General features: G+C 43.8%; 1 protein-coding gene across 1 annotated transcript; it reads left to right on the top strand.

Moving 5' to 3' along the window:
- Position 1: 1 nt before the first annotated feature.
- Positions 2–11,299, top strand: DNAAF6 (dynein axonemal assembly factor 6). The gene is made up of 7 exons (XM_066580993.1): positions 2–193; positions 1,575–1,681; positions 1,935–2,007; positions 5,222–5,321; positions 5,398–5,494; positions 10,805–10,890; positions 11,073–11,299. Exons 2-7 carry the CDS (start codon positions 1,589–1,591, stop codon positions 11,200–11,202), a joined length of 579 nt encoding a protein of 192 aa, XP_066437090.1. The 5' UTR covers positions 2–193; positions 1,575–1,588; the 3' UTR covers positions 11,203–11,299.
- Positions 11,300–13,196: the final 1,897 nt, after the last annotated feature.

Below are 13,196 nucleotides of genomic sequence, written 5' to 3'. Positions count from 1 at the left end.
AAGCAGTCGTACATACAAATATTCAGACCGGAGTCTACATGATATAGGAAAGCGGCGAACACCAGGAGTTTATCATTTTTATTATTTACATTTTTTTTCACTGCGCAGCATAAAGGCATCTTCTCCGGACGTCCCTTCGTTTCCTTAGCAACGGTGTTGCTGTAGTAACCAACACTGTGGAGACGAGTCTGAGGTAAATACTGTGTTTGGCTAAAAGTAGATACTTTATTTTTTAGTTTCTTGCTTTTAGTGACGTGGAATATGTTATTATGGATTGCTGGTAACATAATGGCGCGCCGCAGTGCGCTGTAGGCAGGGCAGACCGCAGCTGGTTTCTGGGTTCACCACTTTTGTAGGGTGGCTCACCCGAGCGTATGGGTAAATGCAGCGTATATAATGCAGCGTTTTACCGCCAAATGTACTTTCATTGACTCCATTGATTTTGGTGGGTTTGTTCACATTTCTGAATTTTGCATGCGCAATTCTTCTGTACTTTTCCTGTCCGCCGGGCGTGTTCTCTTGCGCGTGGGGCACGAAGACGCATCGATGGCTAATTAGTCTTAATGAGTTCAAGATGTGTTCTTTTCCCACCGGAATCACGCAGTATTTCCCGCATCTCCTTTCTTATTGCGCACATTTGCACCCCTCCCATTGACTTCTGTTGGGACATTTGGTGCGTAAACACGCAGAAAAATAGAGCATTTTCTATTTTTTTTTCTTCTTGCGACTGAAATGCGCGTGCAAAAAACAGAAATACGAACGAACCCATTTAAATCAATGAGTTCTATTCTCTGCCTATCACGTGCACGGATTTTGCGCACACAGATACGTCCGTGTGAAGCCGGAGGACAATTTATCTAAACACCTTAACTCGTTCGTGACCGAGGGGCATTGATGCGTCTGCGTCCAGGTCACATTCTGCTATATCCTCCCCATAACTTTTTGCTTTTTCAGGTGATATTTCTACATGAGGATTTGTTTTTTGCGCCCTATAATCCGAGACTATACCTATGATATAGCGAAACGTCCGAAACAAAACGAATAGCGCATTCCCATACTTAATTGTAGCGTAAGCCTGAAAATAAGACCCTGTCTTATATTAATTTCCCCCCAAAAGAGACGCCAGGTCTTATGTACGGGGAGCTCAATTACAGCCATTGCATTGGTTCATCCAGCACTGCATTGATTGCGTGAACAGCAGTCGAAGAACCAATCACAGCCATCGCTTCCTGGAGGTGGGATTTATGAATCCTGTAACCAGGAAGTGATGCTGTACGAGCGACTGAGGACTTCAGGAACCGCGCCAGACCTCTATAGAGCACCGAAAGGGACCTGGACTGAGTCTGCTAGGTAATGTATTTTTTTATGTAGTGTAACTAGGGCTTATTTACAGGGTAGGGCTTGTTTTCAGGGAACGGTGTACTTCTGGAGAGAGAGGCTTATCAGAGTCTTCCTCTGCTTTTGGTAGCAGATGAGGATACTATAAAGAATCTACATTTAGTTTCAATGCAATCACAGCATAAATGTTTTCTGTTTATCCGATCATTTATAATGTTTTTGTTTTATCCATTTAGAATATATTTTAGTAATGGATCCGCGTCTCGGTGACTTTTCCTCAGCATCATCTATTGAAGTTTTATCTGCCTTGCTTAACAATGGTGAAGAAGAAGAAGACGATGAAGTAAGTTTGTAGTTACGTTCTATCCATATATTGTGCTTTGTATATACATCATTATCATACACTTTCGTACAACGTATCGTATATATTGCCTACCTTATATACCTACCTGCACCATCTCACCACCCCATGTACTCCTAGAGTAGCCAGAATAGAAGTCCTTGGCAGTGAATTGATGGATTTGTGTTTGCTTCCTTATACAGGTATGTTATGTTAAATATTTATTGTGCTGTTTTCCCTTAAATTTACCAAACAGGCACTTTCTTCATCCTCCGTGATTAATCCAGGAGATATTGGACCTTTAAGACCAGAAAAAAATGGTAGCACTCGTAAGTACCGGTATTCTAGCCAAAGTTAATTTTTGAATTATGTATCACAGCAAATCCTTTGTTTAAGGCCGAATGCACACGGGCATGTATGGATTTTACATGGGTAAACCCGCACAGAATCTGCCCGTGCCCACAGCCGGCGACCCTGCGTACCTGTCCGTGTCTTCTTTTTTCTGTACTGCGGATGTGCCAGCTGGTGCTATGTTGGACATGCACAGTACAGTTTCTTTTTTTTTAAACTCCTGCTTTTCCCGTGGAATCGGTGGTCGGACAGGTTGTGGGTCAGATGGCTTCCATTGACTTTAATGGAAGCCATCCATGTGGGAACCACAGTAAAACGGAGCATGCTGCGATTTTTCATCCACGAGCAAAAACCGCAATTGTTTTCCACTCGTGCACGAAGAATCAGTTTTCGATAGCATGCTATGGAGAGTTAGTGCTACGGAACATGGAGGCGGACGCTCGCTCCGGATTCCGCAGCAAAAATCTGCCCGTGTGCATGAGGCCTAAAGTGCTCTTTGATAATTATAACACATGCACATTTTAGTATTTGTATTAGAGCTGCAATACTCTACTTCCCCCTCTAGTCTCTTAGTAGAATAAAACATGAAACAGATTATCTCAGAAGACAGATAGCCGAGCTCCATGATGGAGCATTCAGCACTCCAGAAGGTAAGAATGAAACTTTTATTGACAGAGAGGATAATATGCCACGTGTTTAAAGGCTGGACGGGCCTCTTCGTCAGGCAACTCTTCACTCACATTGAGAAGAGAAGGCAGTCTACCAAAATGCAGATTCAGCGGGTCTGTAAGTTTTGGTTGGCTGCCTTCTCTTGTCAGTGCAGATTTGCCCGATGAAGAGGCCCATCTAGCCTTGAAGCACACTGCTTTTTATCCTCTCTGTCCATAAAGGTTTCATATTTACCTTCTGGATAGGTAAATGCCCCATCATTGAGATCTGCTATCTGTCTTCTGAGGTTTTCAGTCAGATGATCAGCTCTGACTAAGAGCAACCGCTACAGAGAAGTGAGCAGCAATCTTCTTCTGAAAGGCATACCAAGCGCTGTTTTTCTAGAAACAGGACGTCATTCAAAATTGCTGCAGTATGTAAACTGGAATTCTTAACATAACATACACTGATCGATGTTAAAAAAAATGGCAACGAATCCACCTATGGCAGCACAGAGTAAATAAGAACATTATAACATGAAGTTGTTGGTGCAAACACAACTATTTGCTATATGCGATATGCTTCTGGGGTCCAAATTGGTTAGAAGTACATACGGGCCTGGAAATAACATAAAACCTCACACGACCCAATGTAATCCATAGTTATATATTTATTAATTGACAGCCTGCAGTTTTTTAGAGGCACATGCTTCAATTATAATAATTCAAATCTATTCTAATTAGAGATGGGCGAGTACCTGCCCACTCGAGACTGCAGATTCGGGTGCCAGCGGCGGGCAGGGAGCTGCAGGGGAAAGCGGGGAGGAACGGAGGGGAGATCTCTCTCTCCCTCTCCCCCCCCCCGCTCCCTCCTGCTGACTGCCGCTACTCACCTCTCCCCCACGCCGGCACCTGAACCTTCTGTCTCAAGCGGGCAGGTACTCGCTAAAGGCAATGCTCGCTTGAGCAATTGCCTTTAGCGAGTATACTCGCTCATCTCTAATTCTAATTCATTTATTACCTTTGGTCAATGAAGCATAAACGCAATATGAATATGCAAGATAAGGAATTTAACATCTAAGATGCCAGGTAAACGCAACACAAGCGCAGAACTATCATACGTGATTAACTTCTTAGAACACAAAAATACAGTAATTATAAACAATAAGTTGTTTAGAGATGAATAGGAGAACAGGGCGCAGTGACCTGAGTCATTCGATCTAGGACCTTGGAATGTTCTAATCATCAAGGTCCCTTTTTATTCTTCAATATATTAGAACAAATCTTGTTAAAGGCAAAGTACAAACCATTGACACAGACTATATCATACAAAATGGAAGGAGCTTACTATAAGACAGTCAAGGGAAAATGGAGTCATATTAATTTCACTAAGTCATATGGCATAGATCGGCTGTTTAACCATCCATCCGTGTAACATCAAAGTGCTAACAACCCAGGATTCAGTTAAAGAAGCAAAATAACTGTTTTTTGGTGCCATATTCTGAGACCAATAACCTTTTTATTTTTCTGTAGATAGGGCTGTTTGAGGCCTTGTTTTTTGTGGGGCGAGCTGTACCTTGTATCGGTACCATTTTTTGATACATATGACCTTTTTAATCACTTCTTATTCATTTTTTATAGCGATGAGGATATTTTTTGTTTTACAATTTTCAGCAAGAACGTTAAATAATGTGATATTTTAATAGTTCAGACTTTTATGAGAACAAGAATATTTTTCCTTTTTTCTTTTGCTCAGTATAGGGTAGTGAACATCTGATCTCTTGTACGGTGTACAGCAATACCTCTGTATTACATATGAAAAAAGACATATATACATCCAGTTTAGACTGGTATCCTGTATTGTTGATCCAGAGGAAAGCAAAAATTCCCCTGGGGTAGAAGCCAATTTTCCCGAATCCAAATTAGGTAGTAAAAATAAATCCCTGGCTCCCCTTTGAAGAAAGCTAGTGGCTATAACATGTAATATTGTTGCATTCAAGAAAGGCTTCCAGGCCCCTTTTGCAGTATATTGTACTTTTACCAGCAGTCTATTAAGGCTTAATAGGCTAATATATGGCATGCTTGAGAGCCTTCACAAAGCCCCAGACTGCCATGGCAACCCATCAGCACCCCGCTATTGCATCACGGGGGGTGATGCGGTGATGGATGCCCCTCCTTCAGCCTGTTGCTTAGATGCTGCGGTCAGCATTGACCATGGCATCTAAGCAGTTAAATGGCTGCTGTCACAGCTACATCCGATCACAGCTGTATGAAGCAAGTAAGAAGTAGGCTTGGCTCCTGAGACCACCCAAACCCACCTTGCTAGACCTACAATGTACAGTTACATCCTAGTTCAGGAAGGGGTTAAATGTAAGCTTCTGAAAATACTTAGGTCTCTTCATCAGGTATAACAAAGTATCTGAAGAAACACAAACCTCTTCACAGAAGACCAAAGACCTGGTATAATAGACTTTTAAAAGAAAATTTAAAAAAAGAACACCGGCATGAGTCTCCTTTCACCTGATCTGCTTACCTCATTTTATAGCATTACAGAAAGACAAAAACAGCAAGGAGATATGGGATGTTTTGGAAGTTCCTGACGGGTCAGAATTTCATGACTCTTTGGACCCAAGAGAACAGCCTGAGTAAGTACTGCTGCTATTTGCTATATAAATCTACCAGACAATACAATACATGATTCATTTCTTCTTTGTCTCACAGCTATGAGATGTTTTTCAAGCAGAGAGTCGGAAGTGAAGATCTCTTTTTAGGCATGAGCCGTAAAGACCCATCAACAGCCTGCTGTGAGGAATTGGCGGTAAGCAATTAGATGTTTACACCCTAACAATCTACAGTAGTCGTCTAACTAACAGAATAGCTGATTCACAAGAAAAATCTTTTTACGTAAAATACTAGAGATAATGACGATAATAATGTTCATTTATTGTTATTGACCAAAGTTACCTACATTCAGGCCAGATTTGATGAAAATAGTGGAAGTTTTTCATCTTTGTTTTCCTGCTTTTTTCGGAATAAAAAGTGAGTGAACAAATGTTTCTGGCAGTCAGTAGAAGAATATGAAGTTCTCTACAGTTTTTAGTAAATAATTTTTGTTATGACCAATGTTGTAGTTTTGTTTTTTTTAGCACATCAAAACATAATGAGGCCTTTAACCCTTTCCAATCCACCGTCTAATGTCTAAAGACATTATGATTTAACGCTGCACAGCTCCGATGTTGGAAGACGTCCGTCGGGGTTCTCTTACTATATATTGCCAGCCTCTCTGCTGTCGGAGTCTATCCGTGTCACCTCATGCAGTACTGGCTTTAGCCAGCAGGTAGGCAGAAAAAGTAAGCCCACTAGGAAAACCAGGATACAAATTGGATTGGAAAGGGTTAATGCTTCCCTATATACTTCTGTGTTCTGCAAACATACGTCAAATGAGTAGTTTTCTTTGCAATGTTTACATAATTTTTTCCTTAGTTTTTCACTACTCAAAAGCCTAGGCTGCTACATTTTTCAAAACTATGAAAGAGTAAACTTTTTTAATAATATAATACGGTTAGCTTCTGTTTTTGACAACATCCATTTTTAAACGCATTTGCTGATTATATGACCTGCATGTGATTAAGTGAACGTAGGAGCATGTTGTTTAGCTTGATTGTTATTGTTGCTGCACTGCAGATGCTACTAGCACTATTGTGCTATTATTTAGTTGTTTATGATTACAACTGATAGAATAATGTCATCAGGAAGGCTCAGGAGTATGCACGCTATGTGCTGTCTAGGATAGTCACATTTTTTAGCATTTCCTTTGTCTAAAGTCAAATATAATGAAACATTTTTCAATTGCAAACCACAAGTAAGAAATTTGTGTCTCACCATAAGGTCTTAGTCAGACGGGCGTTTTTTCGCGCGATTTGCGCATGCGTCCGGCGATTTTTTAAAACCATTGCTTTGCAATGGTATCGGACACATGAGCGCTTTTTATGCGCTCGTCCGATAAATTATAGAACAGAAATCGCAGATCGCACCTATCTGCGATCTGCGATTCCTGTTCTCTTCTGTATATGCGCTCAATGGGGCCGGCGGCAGCAGCGCCGACCCCATTGAGAACATATAGAAGACAAATCATTCTTCTCTGCCACAGCTGTAACAGCTGTGGCAGAGAAGAACGATGTTTGCCCATTGAATTCAATGGAGCCGCCAATTCATCCAGAAAAGTGTTAAAATAAAAAATATATATATACTCACCTGCTCCCGGCAGCCGGAGTTCCGCGTGGCCGGCCTGCAGTGGGTGTGAAGGGGGTGTGAGTCAGACCTGCCCCCTGATTGGCTCAACGCTGAGCCAATCAGAGGCAGGTCTGACTCACACTCATTCTAATGAAACGCGGCTAGAAGCAGATTTTCGGGCACCGATCACGCGATTTGCGGATGCGCATCCGTCATGCGATCCACAAATCGCACAAAAAAACGCCCGTCTGACTAAGGCCTAAACGGGTAGTAGAATGGTTAAAAGGCATCACAGATGTGGCATTTGCTGGTGAACTATCCTTTCACATAAAATGTTCTGTACATTTCCATCGTTCCATTTTTATGGGGACATTATTAGCAGTAGTAACAGTCTAGACTTTTTGCCGAGCTTCAACAGAACAGTTGTGGAAAATCATACCAAAGGAAATACATAGGGGTACCCAAAAGAAACAGGAATCTTCTTCTAGTGGGTGGGACATTACTAGTACAGGCTTCTATTGCTGGGTGAATGTCTGCGGAACCCTTCTGAGGCGGTACGTGAGCCGACATCGTTGGGAAAGGTTGCATTTGGCTCCAAGTGATTTTTTTTTTTAGCAAGTTGTTCAGCTTTTTGCCTACTTTGTGATGGCCAACTCATACGAACAACGTGCAGCTGGGAAATTTTGTTTACTTTTCCACTGCTCAAAACACTTGTTAAAAAAAAAAGGTGGCACAGAGCCCGATTGGGTGAATATGGAGGGAGAGCAAGGGTGTCGGATCATAACTTCCTCTCTTTCTCTGTCACGCTCCCTACCATCTCTCCAGACCCACCTACCTACAGTACCTACAGGAACCTTAAGGCCATTCACACCCAGGACTTTGCTGAATCCCTACAGTCCTCTCTGTCCCCTATCTCTCTCCTCTCCTGCCCCAACCTGGCTGCCGCTCACTACAACACCGCTCTCAAACATGCCCTGGATGAAGCGGCGCCCCCCAGAACCCGAGCCATTCGATGTAGAACACGGCAACCCTGGCTCACACCTCAAACACGCTTCATCTGGCGGTGCTCTAGAAGTGCTGAACGACTGTGGAGGAAATCGCAAACAGCCGCAGACTTCCTCCACTACAAATTCATGCTCAGAACCTACAACCTCGCCCTCCACCATGCCAAACAAGTCTACTTCACCTCTCTAGTCTCCTCATTATCGCACAACCCTAAACGGCTCTTTGATACTTTTCACTCCCTTCTCAGCCCAAAACCGCAGCCCCCGGTGACGGATCTTAGTGCTGAAGAGCTGGCTGCTTACTTCAAAAAGAAAATAGACGACATCCGTCAGGAAATAACTTCCCAATCCCAGACTAGCCCTGACCCTAGTCTTGTCAGCACTGCATCTAGCTCCTGCTCACTGTCTGTACTCAGACCAGCGACAGAGGAAGAAGTCTCCAAATTGCTCTTCTCTGCTCGCCCCACCACCTGCGCTAGCGACCCTCTCCCCTCACACCTCCTCCGTTCCTTCTCCCCAGTGGTCATCTCCCATCTCACCACTATATTCAACCTCTCTCTGACCTCTGCCATCTTTCCCTCTTCTTTCAAACACGCCATCATATCCCCACTGCTAAAGAAACCGACTCTGGACGCGACCGATGCTGCCAACTACCGACCCATCTCAAACCTCCCCTTCATCTCCAAACTACTAGAACGCCTGGTTTACTCCCGCCTTGTAAGCTATTTATCAGAGCACTCTCTCCTAGACCCCCTACAGTCTGGCTTCCGACCTCAACACTCGACAGAAACTGCCCTTACTAGGGTATCCAATGACCTACTGACAGCCAAATCGAGGGGCGATTACTCCCTACTGATCCTCCTCGACCTTTCTGCAGCGTTTGACACTGTTGACCACAAACTCCTCCTCAGTATGCTACGCTCCATTGGCCTAAAGGACACTGCCCTCTCCTGGTTCTCCTCTTACCTATTTGACCGCTCTTTCAGTGTCTCCTTTGCTGGCTCTACCTCCCCCCCTCTTCCCCTTGCTGTTGGGGTCCCCCAGGGCTCGGTCCTTGGCCCCCTTCTCTTCTCTATCTACACAGCCCCTATTGGACAAACCATCAGGAGTTTTGGCCTCCAATACCACCTGTACGCTGATGACACCCAGCTATACACCTCTGCCCGTGACATCTCTGCACCCTTCCTCCAAAACATCACCGACTGTCTGTCCGCTGTCTCTAACACTATGTCCTCTCTCTACCTAAAACTAAACCTCTCTAAAACTGACTTACTGGTATTTCCGCCCTCCACTAACCGACCTCATCCTGACATCTCCATCTCAGTGTGTGGCGCCACCATAACTCCTAGACAACACGCCCGCTGCCTTGGGGTCATATTTGACTCTGATCTCTCTTTTGCCCCCTACATCCAATCTCTGGCCCGAACATGTCAGCTGCACCTCAAGAACATCGCAAGAATCCGCTCTTTTCTCACTGTGGAGACGTTAAAAACGCTTATTGTCGCCCTCATCCACTCCCGGCTCGATTACTGCAACTCGTTGCTGATCGGCCTCCCCTGCACCAGACTCTACCCTCTCCAGTCCATCCTGAATGCGGCAGCCAGGCTCATCTTCCTGTCCAGCCGCTACTCTGACGCCTCTGCCCTGTGCCGGTCACTGCACTGGCTGCCCGTTAAATACAGAATTCAATTCAAACTCGCTACCTTCATCCACAAAGCCCTCCACAGTGCAGCGCCACCCTATATCGCCTCCCTCATCTCAATCCATCAACCAGCCCGGGCTCTCCGCTCTGCTAATGAAACCAGACTGAGCGCCCCTTTCATTCGAACTTCTCATTCCCGCCTCCAAGACTTCTCCAGAGCGGCACCTGTCCTCTGGAACGCACTACCAAAGGCTACCCGAGCAATCCAGGACTCGCAGAACTTCAGGCGTGCTCTAAAAACGCACCTCTTCAAGAAGGCATACAGCATTCCCTAAACAAACCCCTCTGTACTCCGCCTGATAACATGCTCCCTGACTTACTGACTGCAATCCCTGCTAGCCATCATAAACCGCTCCTGCAGTCACACCGTTTCTGCCGTCACACGGCTAAATGTCTGACCATTGTCTATGTGTATAACATCGCTCACACTTCGCCATACCGTGCACATCTCCAGCCCCTTTACCCTCTGTATCACCCCATTACTTGTAGTATGTAAGCTAGTTGGAGCAGGACCCTCACCCCTATTGTTTCCATCAACTGATTACTATATGTAACCGTGGTTCTGTAATGTTTGTATTTTGTCTTTCTGTATTCCCCCCTGTCTATGTAAGCGCTGCGGAATATGTTGGCGCTATACACATAAAGTTTATTATTATTATTATTATTTTTCAATAAAAATTGCTTAACACTCAGGGAGGTGTTGGCAGGTGCATTGTCATGATGGAAGAACCAGTCACCCATTTGCCTACATAACCCTGAGTGTTAAGCAGTTTTTGACAAAAATCGGCATGACACACCCTTGCCTCACCCTTCATATTCACCCAACTCTGCTCTGTGTGACTTTTTTACAAGTACTTTAAGCAGTACAAAAGGAGCAAAATTTCACAGCTGCATGTTGTTTGTATGAATCGGCCATCACAAAATAGGTGGAAAACTAAACAACTTGTTGAAAAGAAATCACTGAAGCCAAACACAACATTCCCCAATGCCGTAAGCGGCCATACCTTCTCAGAAGAGTTCCGCAGACATTCACCTAGCAACAGAAGCCTGTACTAGTAATACTGCACCACTAGAAGAAGATTCCTGTTTCTTTTGGGTACCCCCTCATACAAATGTGATGGTCAATTTTTCTGTAAATATTTTAGTCCTTGACCCCATCATCTCTGATTTATTTGTCATTTTATCCTAGGTTAAAATCCACCTTCCTAACACAAAAACCTCTGATGTGTCACTTGACATAAGGAGAAAGTTCCTAGATCTCCGTACTCCAAAATAGTAAGTAATACAGGGGAAGAATGCATCATAGATAAACAAGGAAAAATCTATTTGATTATTCCTATTCCAGCCCATGGCATGTCAACAACAAACTGGCAGCAATGGACACATACATTGTTTCGCAAAAGAGAGGTGCGCTTTTAATGATTTGATGTTAAGTTTGTAATGTTTTCTTTCCTTAGCAAACTGGGATTACACCTTCCCCATCCAGTGAATGAAAAAACTGCTAAGGCAAAATTCAAAGTGGACACTGAAACTCTGGAAGTGACCCTCACTATGGTCAGAGACTTTGACTTCGTCAACTTTTCATGACACTTTAAAAAATCTATTATTCACATAACAACATTTGTCAGTGTGTTCCAGTTTTAATCCGAATGTATTTATATTTATTAAAAGTCAAATTACAACATATAGTTAAATGTTTTTTGAATGTTCTGGTGTGTTGCTACATTCTAGAATAATAACATACATACATACCTACGATACAGATTCCCTTAAATACGTAATGAACTTGAGGGCCGCCACAGCTTTCCATCTGATAGGTAAGCAGCATATTAGCCTGTCTACAATCATGGCATCACTTTTAGGTCAGGCTCTGTGCTATCATATCTAAAGTGTGTGGCCCTAGCTGCAAGATAGAGCCCTTACCGAGTGTTAGGGCTACATCACTCTTCCTAGACTGTGAGGTTATATTCATACATAGTAAGTACACTGCAGAATTTCTGCCACGTGAAATCTGCAGTGTATTACAGTACTAGCAAAGTGGATGAGGTTCTAGCAAATCTTATCCACACTCTACAGACAAAATCCGCAGCATTATTTGAGCTATAGTGTAGATTTAAAATTCTCAGAATGTCAATGTATGCTGCGGATTTTATCTGCAAATCTCTTTCCAGAGAACATGAGAAGGTCACAATTCAAGAAATGAACCGCAGTTTGTGTCTGAATTATATAATACAGCAAAAGTAATGGTGTAAACTTTGATCTGGGAATGTTTAGCTTGCAAAAAAGAAGGCTGAGAGGAGACTTAATAGATGTCTACAAATATCTGAAGGGCTGTCACACTGCAGAGGGATCAGCCCTATTCTCATTTGCACAAGGAAAGACCAGAAGCAATGAGATGTAACTGAAGAGGAGGAGACACAAATTAGATATTAGAGAGAACTTTCTGACAGTGAGGGTGATCAATGAGTGGAACAGGTTACCACAGGAGGTGGTGAGTTCTCCTTCAATGGAAGTCTTCACACAGAGGCTGAACATACATCTGTCTGGGATGATTTAGTAAATCCTGCATTGAGCAGGGAGTTGGACCCGATGACTCTGGAGGTCCCTTCCAACTCTACCAGTCTATAACTCTATGATTAAATTCACCCTGTGTTTCGGTGATACCCACTTGGCATTTACCGTCATACCAAGTTACCAAACACAACTCCTGGAGATAGTTAAAGGTTTATTAGTAGCAAAACAATATTATATCACAGTGCAATGTGTTTTGGAGATCTATCATTTACTTCCTTTTTTGAGCATAACAAAAGCTGCCCGACCATTTACTGGGGACCACAACCTGGGTATCTGACCAGTAAAGTTCCCACTTCCTTGCGGGTGTGAAGAACAGAAGCATACCTCAGGTTGGCCAGCACAAACTCTGTATCAGTATCTTCGAAATCACTGATCCTGAGAACAAGTCCTTTCAAGCAAACGGTATTTATTCCAAGATGAGGCACAGTGAGGGCAGGTTACAAATTTCTTTTGTAAGTTCTTTCAAGGCAGAAGTCCAACAGAAAGTGGCTATCTGACATAAAGAATACACATATCTTATACATTTTCCCCATACTTAAAGGGGTTGTCCGGCCATAAACATTAGGTCTCATTACTTCTGTTTGCCCAATACAATGCACTTTGTAATATACATTGTGCATTGTAAATTAGGCAAACAGAAGTTATTCACTTACCTTTAGGGTTGCCCCCCCCTGTGTTGCTCCTCGGTTGCCATGGTTCCTGGTTCCTACAAGTCTCTTGTCCTCTTCTTGTCGGGACGACCGGGGACGCGCCTCTCCAGCACAGCTCTGCGCATGTGCAGAAGAACTTCAGCCTGGGAAGCTCAGTTCTGCCTGCAGGGGAGGCGTGTCTGCTGGCTCTTCAACTCCAAGGTAAGAATGAGAGGAGGGGCGGGCTCTCGTGGGGGGGGGGGAGGAGGGAGGGAGGGAGGGAGGGGGGAGGATGGATGGATGGATGTGTGCAAGTGGCTGTCAGAAGTCCCGGGGGGGGGGGGGGGGGGCGGCAGTGATGTGTGTGTGTGTGTGTGC

The sequence above is a fragment of the Eleutherodactylus coqui genome, chromosome 10 (assembly GCF_035609145.1).
Source record: "Eleutherodactylus coqui strain aEleCoq1 chromosome 10, aEleCoq1.hap1, whole genome shotgun sequence".
NCBI lineage: Eukaryota > Metazoa > Chordata > Amphibia > Anura > Eleutherodactylidae > Eleutherodactylus > Eleutherodactylus coqui.
This window is presented reverse-complemented; position numbering and strand designations above follow the sequence as displayed.